This window comes from Mus caroli, chromosome 7, assembly GCF_900094665.2.
Source record: "Mus caroli chromosome 7, CAROLI_EIJ_v1.1, whole genome shotgun sequence".
Classification (NCBI taxonomy): domain Eukaryota; kingdom Metazoa; phylum Chordata; class Mammalia; order Rodentia; family Muridae; genus Mus; species Mus caroli.
Window position 1 is genome coordinate 92,995,640 of NC_034576.1, and position 16,909 is coordinate 93,012,548.

At 39.4% G+C, this 16,909-nt stretch overlaps 1 protein-coding gene across 2 annotated transcripts in view; it reads right to left on the reverse strand.

Moving 5' to 3' along the window:
* Positions 1-139: 139 nt before the first annotated feature.
* Hikeshi (heat shock protein nuclear import factor hikeshi) overlaps positions 140-16,909 on the reverse strand; it is a 22,682-nt gene continuing 5,912 nt past the window's right edge. The window contains exons 1-4 of one of the 2 annotated variants that reach the window (XM_029480119.1): positions 11,829-11,969; positions 4,570-4,721; positions 1,515-1,633; positions 140-452 (exon numbers count right to left, since the gene is read on the reverse strand). In XM_029480119.1, the coding sequence (XP_029335979.1) occupies positions 398-452; positions 1,515-1,633; positions 4,570-4,692 (297 nt within the window). In that variant the 5' untranslated portion in view covers positions 4,693-4,721; positions 11,829-11,969 and the 3' untranslated portion in view covers positions 140-397. Of the gene's footprint in view, positions 453-1,514; positions 1,634-4,569; positions 4,722-11,828; positions 11,970-16,909 lie in introns of those variants that run through there. The other variant, XM_021167215.1, reaches the window with a different exon arrangement.

The following is a 16,909-nucleotide window of genomic DNA, read 5'->3' on the forward strand; positions in this document are numbered from 1 at the left end:
AAAAAAAAAAAAAAAAAAAAGCCTGTAATCATAGCACTAACTACTGGCCATCCTGGGCCACATGAGACCCTAAAAACCAAGCAACAAAGTCACCTACTCTAGCAAAGTACTGTGAGAATAAAGGAAAAGGTTACACATGTAATGGTATTTCAAATACTACTACTGAGAGTAGGGTTTATTTTAAGAAATGAATGACAGTTGATACAAAATGTTTGCCTCCAGGAAGTATGTCACACTTATAAGGGAGAAAATAATTACTATTGAGCATTTTCCTCATTCAGTGGTTCTAATTTTTATAGGGTTTGTAAGTCTCATCGTCACTAAGCAGGGTTTGGAAAGGCTTCATGACCCTTTGACTTCATGCTTGTACATGACATGACAAGTTATTTTATTCAAATTATGTTTTCCAAAAGAGAGGGTTCTGTGCTAGTCGTCTTTGAAAGTTTTCATACCTAGAAAAGAAAATCCAAATTTGTATAAGAACATTTCAATCACAATTTCACAACTTATTAAATAACTTTTATCAACAATACTATTTATAACATTTCTAAAACACTATGATAAGGGAGAAAGCAATCCAGGAAGTTATTATAAGAGCAAGAACGGTGACCTGAGGTGAGGTGGGTCTGACCGCTCTTGGCAGAGAGCAGCCATCACCTCGACCTCCGCATCCAGACAGAGCCAATGAGAGAAAGTCAAGGAACGGAATCATTGCAGAGACTGCAGGTTCCTGAAAGCAATTTGCTCAAAGTCACAGCAGCACTGGGACAAAATGCAATCCAATCTATTCTGGTGCCCCTCGCTGCAGCAGAATACTACTGCCTACAAAGCTTCCTAAACATCTCCTCACTGGGACATTCAAAGTGAAATGAAACCCCTACAAAACATAGAAAATTGGAGAATAATAATTTAATAGTCATTATGTTCAAGGTGTAGTGCGAACCACAAGATGCCTGGTTGACTTGTGATTTTGTTTATACATATTTCTATTTTTATTTTATGTAAAAGAGTACTTTACTCTTTTGTATGTATGTTTGTGATATCTACTGGAGCCAGAAGAGGACATCAGATCCTTCCTCTGAAACTGGAGTTACAATCAGTTATGGGGCTGGGAACTGAACCCAGGTCCACTGTAAGAGTAGCAAGTGCTCTTGATCACTGAGTCATCTCTCCAGCCCCTGGGAGAAAATGTTTTGATCCATTGTTCAAGTGTCAATACACTACTTCTAATTCAACATATACCCTTAAGAGTGATCTAAAACACAGACAACTATCTTTCCCTAACTCTATGGATTAACTCATTAGGAAATGGCTACTATGTAATAGGATATTTAGGATATGAACTATTCAAGATCTCAATGCTACAGAACAGACAGTATTAGCATGCAATATATTAACACATGTTGATATCCACAATAAAAGACTATGTTTACCTCTCAAAGAAGACATATATTCACAGGGAAATATACATAGTTACTAAAGTCTAAATACTAGAGATTGGAATTGGCTCATACCATTTCAGAACCACATTGGCTGGGATGAACATTTCTGATGGATTTGGTGTCATCTGGGCCTGAGAAAGAGCAAATGATGAAGCAAAATTGTAGAAGTTGTCCAACATCTTCTGTGTGAACTGAAAAGTTAATAGTTGATGTTAGCTAGTTACATTAAATGTGCAGTTTAGATCAATACTTTTATTTTAAAGTATTCACGTATTAATTTGGTTTAAGGAATATACGTTCTAAGACAGGTAGGTGTGGTGGCACACAGTTTTTACTCCAGCACTTGAGAGGCTGCAACAGGCAAATTTCTTTGAACCTTTCACCTCTGTATATGTACGCCCCCTTTTCCTTCAATCATATTTTCTCATATAAAAAATAACCCCCTCTACAAGGTCTTTGTCTTCACAGAAATAAAAAAGCTTAAGTATTATTAGAAAAGCTACAGCCATGTGGTGATGGTGCACACCTTTAATCCCAGCACTCAGAGGCAACAGAACAGAGGAGGCCAGCCTGGTCTACAAAGTGAGTTCTAGTATAGCCAGGGCTATACAGAGAAACCCTGTCTCGGGAAAAAGAAAAGAAAAGGAAAGGGAAAGGAAAAAGAAAGGAAAATGGTAAGGAAAAAGGAAAAAGGAAAGGAAAGAGGAAAGGAGGCTTCTGGTGGAGAGACAAGCTACTGGTCGCATTACTGTAAATGAGAGCAGGGTGGCCTTTTCTCCCAGTTGTTAATCTGTCTCTTTTCACTGATCCTAAAATCATCAAATCTACTAATATCCTGCTAATGTCCATAGTAGAAATTAGAAGTAAGCTCATTAATTCTTAATGAAAATCAAATGGTCTTAAAGGCAATGAACCTTAAAGCTAAAAAATTAAAGGCAGTGCTACTTTGGGTTCACTCAAAAACAACCTTCCAGGCCATAGAGAAGGTTCAGAAGGGAAGGAAAGGTGCCATGCAAGGCTGATGGCCTGGGTTCTATCTCAGGAACCCACAATCACCACAGCACACACGTGCCCACTAACACACGTGTAACACACATCATCATAATAATAATAAATGTAAAACAAATGATCTTCCCAGCATTACTTTCTCAAAAATACAAAACCAGCTCTGAAAGTTCCTGATACATCTTTTTCACAAAAGGAATTACCTTATTTGGGGTTTTAAAAATCTGCCATTTATGGGATGGAAGGAATACAATTCAAGGATCTACCAGCAAGGGATCATTAATATCAAGAATTAGTAAGGTCACAAACCAAAAGGTTACTATTAGAAACAAAGTGCGCAGCCACCCTCCACACCAGCAAAAAGACTTTTTTCCTTTTCTGGCACAGATAGGTAGACAATGTGTAAAGAAAGGTAACCAGGGTTGGGGATTTAGCTCAGTGGTAGAGCGCTTGCCTAGCAAGCGCAAGGCCCTGATTTTGGTCCTCAGCTCTGAAAAAAAAAAAAAAAAAAGAAAGGTAACCAAGTTGCCCCAAACTAAATGCAAGTTCAATGCTACTTTCAACAAAATTCAAATAAAATTTTTCACAAAATTTAACAAGGTGTTAATGTCTAGAACACAATAAGGCTATTAAAATTATTAGGAAGAATATCTAGGCCTATTCTGTCTGATGAGGAGAAGGAACTTGGACTATTAGACATTAAGACTTAACTGGCATTAGATTTCTGCAAGTTCAAGGCCAGCCTGATCTAAGAGTGAGTTCCAGGACAAGAGAGCAAGAGAGAGCGAGAGAGAGCGAGAGAGGGAGAGAGAGAGAGAGAGAGAGAGAGAGAGAGAGGGAGAGAGAGGGGGAGAGGGGAGAGAGAGAGAGAGAGAGAGAGAGAGAGAGAGAGAGAGACCGACCCTTAACTGGCAGTTGGGTAGTAGTTGTACACACCTTTAATAACTGCACTCAGGAGGCAGAGTCAAGTGGATCTCTGTGGTTTGAAGCCAACCTGATCTACATAGTAAATTCCAGGCCAGCCAGAGCTACATAGTGAGACCTTGTCTCAAAACAACAAAAAAGGAAATAAAATTTGGTCAAAGAGGCATGTGAACATAAACTACCTATAGTAAAAATATCCAAAATATAATTGAATATAGAAATTGTTTTTGTTTTTGTTTTTCGAGACAGGGTTTCTGTGTAGCCCTTGGCTGTCCTGGAACTCACTTTGTAGACCAGGCTGGCCTCAAACTCAGAAATCCACCTGCTTCTGCCTCCCGAGTGCTGGGATTAAAGGCGTGCGCCAAAAAAGGAAAAACCAGTGAATGTCACAGTGGTATGACTTATACTTCCAGACTCAGGCTGAAGAGATGGCTCAGCGGTTAAGAGCACTGACTGCTCTTCCGAAGTTCCTGAGTTCAAATCCCAGCAACCACATGGTGGCTCACAACCATCTGTATAGCTACAGTGTACTCATATACATAATAATAAATAAATAAATCTTTAAAAAAAATACTTGCAGACTCTGGGCATAATTAGAACTGGAAACAAAAAGTATACAAATGAAACGTGTTGGAGAAATCCAGAAATTAGTAGATATGAGACTATAACAAAGGGGGGTGGAGCTTAAGTCTACAAGGACAGCTCTTACCTTATTCTGTCTACTTCTTTGTATTTATCAGTACTTTAAAAAATGCTTGGCAAGAGTAAGTACATAATACAAATTATAGAATACCTAGCTTATTCTCTGTACTTTATATACTTAAAATATTTTATAATAAAATGTTCATTAAAAATACAAGTTATTTAAAGGCTCAAAAATTTTATAAGCTTACAGAAGCAGTCAAAAGAATGGTGGCCGTAAAGGGTAAGGGAAATGGTGTTGGTCAAAGCTGCAAAGAATATGATAACAGAAGATTACACATTGAAAGTATACTGCAAATCTGCTAAGACATCAGATCGTAAATGCGCTTATACAGCGAAGAATGCAGCACCGTGGATGTTACCTAACTTTAGTTACTTCACAAAACAGACATATACCAGAACATTGTTTTAAACACCACACAGAGATATACAATTTTGTGAAATATACCATAATGGGGAGGAGGAGCAAAACAGGAATGGAATCTGTGTGCATCACCTGGGTAAAGGAGTCAACTGAGGACACAGCAGCACTGCCTACAGGAGTCTGCTGAGCCAGACTGTCCAACAATTCCACCGAGATGCCAATCTGGGCAACAGATGGGGTTCGAACAATATTCATGGCTCCAAATGGGTGCTGGCTTCCTTCCCCTGAAAGAAATTCACAGGTGCTACAAATTTCAAGCTAACGTGTACTCATGCAAATTCCTCTGCAAAGGAGGAATCTCTTCCTTATTTAACACATTATTAAGTTTATCATTATGATTCTGATAACTGAACCAACCCCTACCAGCTGTGCTCAGATCTCCACATCTACCCTATGGAGTACTTGCAGACAGACAATAAATAAACATATAAAAATTATAAACGAGAGCGAGCAAGAGAGCTCAGAAGGTGAGGGCAGCTGCCGCCAAGTCTAACTGGCCGAGTTCTACCTTCAGGATCCCCGGTGAAAGGAGAGTACCAGCTCCCACAGATGTCATTTGACATGCTAGGGCACACAGACACACACAGGATAACATTTAGATATAGAAAAAAAAATGAAACAACTCTTTAAGAATGCCCAATTTATGATAGTTACCCTGACTGAAGCAAGTGCTTGTGAGGAGTTATCTAGATTGGGTTAACTGGGATGGGAAGAGCCATGATTCTAGTTTATTCCTGTTGCTATGATAAAATGCTACACTGACCAAAAGCAACTTAGAGAAAGAAAAGAAAAATTTGGCCTATACTTCCAAGTTACAGTCCCTCATTAAGGGATGTGTGACAGGAACTCAGAAAGCTTGAAGGGCTGGAGAGATGGCTTGACGGTTAAGAGCACTGACTGCTCTTCCAGAGATCCTGAGTTCAATTTCCAGCAACCATATGGTAGCTCACAACCATCTGTAATGGGATTGGATGCCCTCTTCTGGTGTGTCTGAAGACAGCAACAGCGACAGTGTACTCACATATATAAAATAAGTAAATCTTTAAAATAAAAAAAGCCGGGCAGTGGTGGTGCATGCCTTTAATCCCAGCATTTGGGAGGCAGAGGCAGGCGGATTTCTGAGTTCTAGGCCAGCCTGGTCTACAGAGTGAGTTCCAGGACAGCCAGGGCTGCACAGAGAACACAGAGAAACGCTGTCTCGAAGAAGGAAAAAAAAAAAAAAAAAAGCTTGAAGCTAAAGCCACAAAAACCCCTGCTTGCTGGTATGCTCTCAGGCTCATCACTAGCTATCATTCTTACACAGCCAGGGACCACATGCCTCAGGAAGGTGCCACCCATGGTCTAGGCACTCCTGCACCAACTAATAATCAACCCAACCCCTCAGACATGTTCCAGAGCAACCTCGTCTAGAAAGTTCAACAACTGAGAGGTCTCCTCTCGGATAACCGGGTCAACTGAAAATGTTTAAGGTAAATGGGGTACCCACCCATCCTGAATTTGGTAGTATCACAAAATGGGCTGGAGTCTTGGCCTGGATAGACAACGGGCTGAGCACAAGCATTCATCTGTTTGTTTGTTTGAGGCAGGGTTTCTTTGTGTAGCCTTGGCTGTCCTCAAACTCGCAGAGATTCACCTGCCTCTGCCTCCTGAGTGCTAGGATTAACCAACCACCATCACTGCCTGGCCACTCATTGATTTTTTTTTTTTTTTTTTTTTTTAGATATTTTCTTTATTTACATTTCAAATGCTATCCCAAAAGTTCCCTATACCCTCCCCTCACCCTACTCCCCTACCCACCCACTCCCACTCCTTGGCCCTGGTGTTCCCCTGTACTGGGGCATATAAAGTTTGCAAGACCAAGGGGCCTCTCTTTCCAATGATGGCCGCCGACTTAGCCATCTTCTGCTACATATGCAGCTAGAGACAAGAGCTCTGGGGTACTGGTTAGTTCATAATGTTGTTCCACCTATAGGGTTGCAGACCCCTTCAGCTCTTGAGTACTTTCTCTAGCTTCTCCATTGGGGGCCCTATGTTCCATCCTATAGATGACTGTGAGCATCCACTTCTGTATTTGTCAGGCACTGGCATAGCCTCACAGGAGACAGCTATATCAGGGTCCCTTCAGCAAAATCTTGCTGGCATATGCAATAGTGTCTGGGTTTGGTGGCTGATTATGGGATGGATCCCCGGGTGGGGTAGTCTTCTAATTGACTGTGGATACAATGTGATCAGCTTTCGGGTTCCTGCAGCAGTGACTTCCAGGTGTGATAATCCTTCCTCCTTATGTTGCTTTGCTAGGGTGTTTGGTCATAGCAAGTAGTCCAGTAACTAATACAGCAACCAGTGGTGTTTTGATTTCACATTTATACTATTTCATTTCAATTACCTCTGCACATAAGCCCACATTCAGGGTCTACATACATAGTTTCACCAAATACTCAAGATGTTACCAAATACTGAATAAGTTCTTCTTAAATGACTGAGTAAAATACCATATTTTCTTTTGGTCCTTAGAAACAGTTCTGTGGTCAACACTTACTTGAAGAAACTCAGCTGAGGAAACTGTCAACTTAAGACCCAGTATCTAAGATTTTGCTAACACAAGCAACTTCAACCATCATTCTAGAATGTATTTCTCCTGTGTTCTTTTATTTCCCTTTGCATTTCTCTGTTTACAAAACTTCCTCTATCTGTTTCTTTCTTTACCATTATAATAAAGTCTGAAGAGTATGAACTCCAGATTCTGTTTAATAAAAAAGCAAAAGGCCATAAAGATCACATCGTCAGTCTGTCTCCTTTTATATTTCTTTTAAAAGTAGTGTGACTGGAGCTAGGCATGGTGGCACATGCCTTTAATCCCAGCATGTGGAGTGCAGAGGCAGATGAATCTCTGTTGCATTTGAGGCTAGCCTTACCTACATATTGAGTTCTAGGACAGCCTGGGCTAAACAAACAGAGACTTTTGTCTCAAAAAAAAAAAAAAAAAAACCAAATCAGACAAAAAAAAGACATAACTAAAAAATGTTCTATGAAGATCACATGTCAATGAAATTAAAAATTCTAACTTACATCTCATTTTTGTATGACCTGGAACCTAAGAATACAGCTTATATGTTTAAAGTTATTTAAAGAACAATATGCCATAGAAACCTACTGTAGCCCAGAAAGACTAAAATATTTACTAAAAAGCCAGTCAATTCTGCCCTGAGCAATTCCCGTCATCCCTCCATGTTCCCTACCATACATATTTCAACCCCCTTTTTTTCAGCACAGTTAAAAAATAAATGGTGAGTTGAAAGAGAAATAATTGTCTCAAAAAAAAGAAAAGAAAAGAAAAAGAAAAAAGTGAAATAATTTGCTGATTGAATCCGCAGTGTATGAGACTGGAACAGTAAAACACAGCCAACTACAGCTTGGATTCTAGAAATGACCTACTACACTTCTGTAATTGCAAGATAAAAATAAGCTATACCTGGTCTACAGAGTGAATTCCAGGACAGCCAGGGCTATACAGAGAAACCCTGTCTCGAAAAAAACAAAAAACAAGAAACAAACAAACAAAAAAAAGCTATAGTCTATTAAAAATGTATTGAGTAAAGGGGTTGAGGGGTTGAGGAGATGGCTCAGTTGGGAAATTGCTTGCCTCACAACCCAAAGACTTGAGTTTAGCTCCCAGAATACATATAAAAAGCCATCATGATGGTTCACACTTGTAATCCCAGCACTGGCCAGCCAACCTAACACAGCTGGTAAGACACGGGTTGCAGAAGACACTGTCTCAAAAAATAAAGTGGACATCTCCAAGGAACAACACCCAAAGTTGTATATGTAACATAAAAGCTGTTCTTCTTTGGAAGACCCATATAAAAGAATAAAGCCATGAAATGTAATTCATCTAATTAAGTCCTCAAGAGAAAACATAAAGGCTACAAGTCCTCTGTTTCATATGTTGTATATGCACACAGCAGCCAAGGAAAAAGACTGGAAATGCTTAATGACAAAGTAGTTGCCACAGTAACATCTGAATATGACAACGTATGTTGCAAACTTACGCAAACATCTTAAGATCTTAGTAATGAACAGAAAGATTAGAAGCCAAATGTATATCTATATATGTAGATGTAGATATGTATACTTAAAATTGATTTGTTCTATATTTAATAGGATAACAAGTGTGAAAATATATTTTCGGGGCTGGCGAGATGGCTCAGCGGGTAAGAGCACTGACTGTTCTTCCAAAGGTCCTGAGTTCAAATCCCAGTAACCACATGGTGGCTCACAACCATCCATAATGAGATCTGATGCCCTCTTCTGGAGTGTCTGAAGACAGCTACAGTGTACTTACATATGATAAATAAATAAATCTAAATTAAAAAAAAAGAAAATATATTTTCACTAACAGTTTCAAAAAGTGTATTAGTAAATATTTACTTAAACAAAGTACTTAACATATCTGAATTTGGATATTTAAAATATATGTAAGAAATATCAAACTCTATCAATTTAGGAGATATTAACAGTTTCTACTCTCAACAAGCTTAAATTCTTATTTAGGGCTATAAAGCTAATTAACGATTCTAAGCTAGTTTCATTATCTGAGTGATTTCTGGTTTTGTTTTTTGAGACAAGATTTCATGTAGCTTAGACTGGCCTTGAACTCTTGATCCTGCTGTTGCCCCCATCTCTATGCTGAGACTAAGGTGGTTGGGGGATACCACCATATTCAGTTTTTCTGATGATTTCTTTCTTTCTTTCTTTTTTTTTTAAAGATTTATTTATTATATGTAAGTACACTGTAGCTGTCTTCAGACACTCCCAGAAGAGGGAGTCAGATCTCATTACGGATGGTTGTGAGCCACCATGTGGTTGCTGGGATTTAAACTCCGGACCTTCGGAAGAGCAGTCGGGTGCTCTTACCCACTGAGCCATCTCACCAGCCCCCCCCCCCTTTTTTTTTTTTGGTTTTTCAAGACAGGGTTTCTCTGTGTAGCCTTGGCTGTCTTGGAACTCACTTTGTAGACCAGGCTGACCTCGAACTCAGAAATCTGCCTGCCTCTGCCTCCCAAGTGCTGGGATCAAAGGCATACGCCACCACGCCCAGTGATTTCTAATATCCCTTCTAACACTGGCATTTCACAACTCTAAAAATAAAACAACCGATAACTGTGCACCAACTGTGCCATTTTACATATCTTATGTCTAATGTATTTTTCATATCTTATATCTAATTCTTGCATTTTGCATATATTACATTTATTTAAAGTTGTAAAACAACTTGCACTGTGGCTATGATGATAATGTGAATTCTCCTCTATGGTTAAGCCATCTTGGTTAAGAGCTAGGTCATGCCAGCAGTCCCATCTACTCAGGTGGTTGAGGCCGTAAGATTCCTTGACCCTGAGTTAAGAGCATTTGGGCAGCTGAGCATGGTAGTGTACACCTATATCCTAGCCCTTGGAAGGTAGAAGCAGGAGTTTAAATCCATTCTTAGCTACATAGTGAGTTTGGGGCCAGCCTGGGCTACATAAGACCATGTCTCAAAAACAAAATCAGCCAGCCAACAAAATTATGAAGCTGGGGAAATGGCTCAGAAAGGAGAGATCTGAACTAGACCTAATGTTCCTATAGCTGCAACATGGGATTAAAGAGCATAACATACAGAGATCCCTAGCAGGTGGTGTTTCAAATTCAGTCATAGACCCCTGCCTCTCAAGAATAAGGGAGAAGGTGAAAAAGAAAGACAGCACAAGTCCTACTCTGGCCTCACAAGTACACACACACACACACACACACACACACACACACACAAAAGAGAGAAACAAAAGCGGAGTCCATGTTTTTGTTTTTCTAAAAAAATACATAGGTAAGTAGTGACTCATGCCTTTAATCCCAGCACTGGAGAGACAGGCAGGCAGATCTCTGTGAGTTCAAGGCCACCCTGGTATACACAGCAAGTTCCAGAACAGCCAAGGCTATAAATTGAGAAATATCTAAGCAAAAAAAAAGATGCACACCCATATTCCAAATAAATATTTTGATGTTAGTGTTATGAAGGGCAAAGAAAAGTTAAGCAATGTACTAGATCAAAGACTAGAGGGCAACATTTGTAAGTAATGTAGGATCTACTTAGACCTTTAAAGAACAGAACAGTTATAAAAGGCATTCTGGGGACAAATGACAAAAACTAGTGCAGGCTGCAAATTAGATGAGAATACTATGTTTGCATTAATGCTGAACATGATCACACTGTGTTTCTACAGCAAGATTATGCCATAGAGCTACAAAACATACACTCACACACTTAGCAGTAAAGGAGAACAATAAGTACAACATACTCTCAAAACTTTCAGGAGAAAGACAGATGTACGCAGGGCCAGCGAGATCATTCAGCAGGTAAATGCACTTGGTTCCTGACAATCTGATCGCCTGACAAAACGAGTTCAAGCCCCAGGATCTATGTGGTAAGGGAAAGACATAATCCTCAGCATACACACACACACACACACACACACACGCACGCACGCACGCACGCACGCACGCACGCACGCACGCACGCGCGCGCACGCGGCTAACACACACATTTAAAAAGTAAATAAATGTAACTCTTTTGTATCTAGATAATGACAAATGTGACAAAAAATGATAAGTGTGGGAAGAGTATAAGGAATCTTTGTCCAGGTCTTCTTTCTACTCTCCACTAGTTTCCTTTTGTCTGATGAAGAATTAGGAGTGTAAATCAGTGGTAGAGAGCTTGCCTCACATTCGTCTCACAAACATAATCCCTAATGTATTGAAATGTGCATGTGTGGGTGCCTGCATCTATGTACTATATGTGTGCATGGAGTCCTTGGAGGCCAGAGCAGGGAGAGCATCAGATCCTCGGAACCTAGAATTATAGAAAAATTGTGAGCTGCCACGTGGGTGCTGAGAACTGAACCCAGGCCCTCTGCAAGTGCTCTTAACCACTGAGCCATCTCTCCAGCCTTGGGAACTGCCATTTAAAAATCCTGAGTTTCAAACTAACAGTATCTCATAATTGGGCTTTGGTCAAAACAGTAAAGGAAAACTCAACTACAAGATACCTAATTTACTCTGGAGGCCTGGAACACAAAATATAATCCTTTACTAATAACAAGTTTATAGTTTATAAAACCCTACTACGGTACTTATTCACATAAACACTTGTTTTCTCTTATGCCACAGGCAATTTGAGCAACTATTTATTATTCTAATAAGTATAATCACACATTAAAAGTGCTGTAAACACAATGAGAATTTGTCAAGCTCTATGGAAGTGTTTTCATATCTGACCTAAGGTCCTACTCCCCCACCTGCTCTTCCAATCTTGGCCTCTTCTGTTTCCCATTCTCCATATAATTCTCCACTGAAGATGTCACTGGAATGCAATGCTCCCTGACTGAGGCATTCGCTACTTCCTCCTTGACTCTTGAACCACTTTACAAATAGTTAACCTACAGAGAAAAGCAAGGTTTGAAATTGAACTTTGTGTGTATGAACAGGTATGTGCCTATAGCTTCAACAAACTCTTCAAGTAGTACATGAACTCTGCAAACACTTATCTTTGACAGACAAATGCACATAAACATGAAGAGACATATATTATTTATATTTTTCTCTAAGTACTTATCTTTCACAAGAGAAACTGTTTTCTACTTCCAAATTCAGAATCAAAACTTTAACCCATAATTTTAAAAGCAATCATACTCATATTCCTGATTTATCACAAATTGAAACAATATTTCACAGCATTTCATTACTCACAGCTCTGCAGGTTTTAGCAGACGTTTAACATGAAAGCACTTTCCAGTTGCTCCTCTGCATGCCGGAAGTAGTATCAAGATTTCTGAAAATTCTGAATATTAACCCCACAAAGGACAAATACCACTTCCAAAACTCAGTGTGACATTTAAAGAAACAATTGAAAAAGGCAGTAATCAGTGTTAAAATAAAACTTGAGATAAGATAGGTATATGTGGAAATGAATGTTGAATTCTTAGAGTACCTTTAATGTTAATAAGAAGATTATAGCCAGTAAAAGGACTCTATTGAGAAAATTAAAGAAGTAGTCCACTAAGAAAATTCTCAGGACACCTGGAAATGAAATGCGTTGGTGGACCAAACTAAGTCAAAACAAAAGTATGTAAATAGCTTTTTTGCCTATATTATTTGCCTCTGGGAAAATGTGGAAATGGGCAGAGTATCTTAACAGAGCATCTGGCTCTGTGGCCTACCTTCTTTGATGCCTATCAAGGACACCAACGTTGGCAGGGCACGGTACATATGTATGCCTTTAGCTCCAGAGGCAGAGGCAGAGGCAGGCCAATCTGTGAGTTTGATGCCAACATGGTTTACAGGATAAGTTCTAGGACAGCAAGAACTATGTAGAGAGACCCTGTCTCAAAGACAAAAAGAAAACAAAAATGCCCCACCACTGATGTTAAACTTTACTGTAAAAATTGAGACAAATATTTTCCATTCAAAATAATCAAAAATATGTCACCTAAATTTGTCATTAAATTCAGAATTGTACTAAATAAACCAATACACAGGGAAGCCTGAAGATGAAATATAAAAATTTCCAAATTGGCAGAGGCAGGTGGATTTCTGAGGTCCAGGACAACCTGGTCTACAGAGTGAGTTCCAGGACAGCCAGGGCTACACAGAGAAACCCTGTCTTGAAAAAAGCAAAACAAAAAAAAAATTGCCAAATTGCACTTCATAGTCGGCAACATATATCAATATTTACTACTAGATTAATTCATGGAATGATATAAAAAGTGAGTGACGCCGGGCGTGGTGGCGCACGCCTTTAATCCCAGCACTCGGGAGGCAGAGGCAGGCGGATTTCTGAGTTCGAGGCCAGCCTGGTCTACAAAGTGAGTGCCAGGACAGCCAGGGCTACACAGAGAAACCCTGTCTCGAAAAACCAAAAAAAAATAAAATAAAATAAAAAGTGAGTGACAATCTCTAGGAAAAAAGGAATACAGTTTATAGATAAACTTTAAAATATTCAATCAAAAAGAATGCCAAAGACAGGAGAAAAACAATCAAAATGAAAATGTTGAAGCAAAGTGAGAAAATACTAACCCTGAGCTGACCTAAATCCCTTATTGGAAAGCTGCCGATTCTAAGACTAACTTCAGCCACAACTACCTGAAGCTGCTTCAGCAAGTCTCCTCTCAGCCTTGACATCCTTGGGCAGCTTTGCTCAAGTTAATCATCTTCAAACCTCTGGGCTTGAAGTAGGATCTCAAAGGTTAAAAACTATAAATCTAATTACTACAAAGATGATTCCAACCTTCATCTTAAAGCAATGTTATCAGTCTGTACATAAAATAAGTCAGCAAAATTCTGGCTTTCAACTGGCACTCAATTCAACCTATAACTTTATACTGAAGGCTCTGCTATCATGTCAAGCAGGCTTCACAACTCCAAATCAGAAGTATTCTTTCTTCCCACAATTCATTGCTCCACTTCCTACACTGCTTATTATCACAAATGCAGAGCAACATAAATCCAATCTTTCCATCATTTTCCAAGTCAGTTTCTATCGTTTAAAAAACAATATAGAAATATCTATTTCCAGCCGGGCAGTGGTGGTGCACGCCTTTAGTCCCAGTACTTGGGAGGCAGAGGCAGGCGGATTTCTGAGTTCGAGGCCAGCCTGGTCTACAGAGTGAGTCCAGGACAGCCAGGGCTACACAGAGAAACCCTGCCTCAAAAAAACCAAAAAAAAAAAAAAAAAAAAAGCACAAATAATTCATGGTTCCTAACAGAAATGCCACACTTAAGTTTTGAATGGCACACGATTCTATTAAAAGAGCTTGTGATCCAACAACAGAAAAGGAACGAACTAGTGATACATACTACAATATAGATGAATCCAAATTAATTGTGCTCAATTAAAGAAGCTACCTCCTGAAAAAGTACACATTATGTGATGCCATTTATATAACTGTAGAAAATACAAATTCTTTTATGATATCAGAAAACAGGTCAGTAGTTGCCTACACTTGCGGAGATCTAAAAGAAAGGATCACAAGGAGAGGCAGGACCCACAGAGTGCAACAGCAGCCCAGGACAAGACCGAAGAGCTCCAGAAATCCCAAGGAGGTGACAGGATGGTTGAAAGGAACAGGAAATGAGAGAATATGCAGTAGAGAGGAGTAGAGTGTGAGCAGAGGGGAACAGATGTCTAACCCAGCAGGTGAGGTCAGCCACGCAGCCCTGATGAATTCCTACCACAGGACACATACACAATTCCATGGACCGTAACTCTGGGTGAGTTAGTGGGTGTGAGGAGAGTACCGCTCAGGGCACGTCAACACTGTGGTGCTTGGACTTGAACCCAGGGCCTCATGATACATAGTATGCAAGTGTTCTGACCACTGAGGTATACATTCCTAGCCTTTTTTAAAAAAAAAAAAAAAAAGAAAGTTCTCAAAACTTATCTTTCTTTCTTTTCTTTCTTTCTTCTTTTGTTTTTTTGTTTTGTTTTGTTTTGTTTTTGTTTTGTTTTTCGAGACAGGGTTTTTCTGTGTAGCTGTCCTGGAACTCACTCTGTAGACCAGGCTAGTCTTGAACTCAGAAATCCGCCTGCCTCCTAAACACAGGGAATCAAAGGCGTGTGCCACCACTACCCAGCTAAAATTTATCTTTCAAAGACAGATATTAACACATTTATAGATTAGTTGTGATTCAGGGTTCTGTATCCAGTCATATCAAAACAAAGAAGTAGATAGGAATTGAAACCAAATAAACTGGTCACTTTTAAAGCTGGATGATGAGACTGTCTTATCTCATATAATACTGTATACATTAAAATTGTCTATAATGAAAACTACAATAGCAGCTCAATTTACTTTGTTTTTTCTATGCAGATATTAAGTATCATAATTATTCCACTTATTCACAGTATGTCTATTTAGAACTTCCATTTCAAGTCAATTCTGTTTGCATTTGTAGCACACAATCTTTGTATAACATTAACAGGTCTGTATCTTAAGCACATGAAAAACTGAAAAATTGAGTAGATAATATCTACTCAATTTATGATCCACATCTACTCTTCTTGCCATACACACTTGCCTTGTGCCACTGTGTTCATAGCACACTCTCAAACTTTGACTTATCCCTTCATGTAGAAATTGTACCCACTCCTAGGAGAGAATGCCAACAGGCCTCACAGGCCTGACCCACTCTTCCCTAGAACACCACATCTCCTCCAGGAACTCCCCAACCCCCCAGCGCTCATGACTCCCTTTCCTCCTCTCCACACTCACAGCTACTTCCCACTCTTTTTCTTTAGCAGGCTGAAGTCTCTGAGTCTTTTTTGTACTGTCACATGTGTGTATGAACCAGGGATCACACTCATGCTGTCAGGCTTACAGGGTAAGTGTTTTTACTGGCCAAGCCATCTTGCCAGCTCTACTTTTTGCTCTTCTAAATGAAAATCTACAGTTTTCCTCTATAAAAATGTTACTGAAAACAAGAACGTAACTGTTAGCTTTAAACTTCCAAAGCAGGCACCTATTTGTTAAGCATGTAAACATGTTATCTGCACTGCCTAAATCAGCTTTTGCTTGCCTTCACGTGTAATTTCTATCAGAAATGTATTTGAGTTTTTATATATGTCCATCTACATTTAAAAGAAACAAAAGATTCAGCAGCAGAAAACGGTATCTAATCTAAGAATCTAAGCTTATTTTCACATTTCTTGAAAAAAAAAAAAAAAAAAACCTTCAAAGTAAAGACTATACCCCCTCATTCAACAGAACCAAAAGAACACTAGAGATCAAAGAGTTGAGAACAATTGTGTGTGTGTACATGCATGTTCAAGTGTGTGAATGTGTGTGTGAAAATTCACTTATATAAGTATGTGACTATACAAAGAAGCAAACCTTCACGTGTACATGTTCAAGTACACGCGTGAATGCACACGAACCTGTCTGTAGACAGTAAAGGTCAATCTTAAGTGTCATGCCTTGAGACTGCCCACATTGTTTTTAACCAGATTTCTCACTGGCCTGGAGCTTGCCATTCTGGCTAGACTAACTAGTCAGCAAACCCAAGGGTACACCTGTCTCTGCCTCCTTAATGCTGAGATGACAATCACATACCACCACATCTGACTTATTATATGCTTGCACAGACAGCACTACCAACTGAGCCATGTAAGAGTTCAAACTTTTAATTCCAATTTTATTCCTATACTGTTATAATTTCTATTTGTACTTAAGACAGATATGCATACTGTAAAATGTGAAGGAGGAGGAGGAGGAGAAGGAGAAGGAGGAGAAGAAGAAGGAGGAGAAGGAGGAGGAGAAGCAGGAGAAGAAGAAGGAGAAGGAGGAGAAGAAGAAGGAGGAGAAGAAGGAGGAGGAGGAGGAGA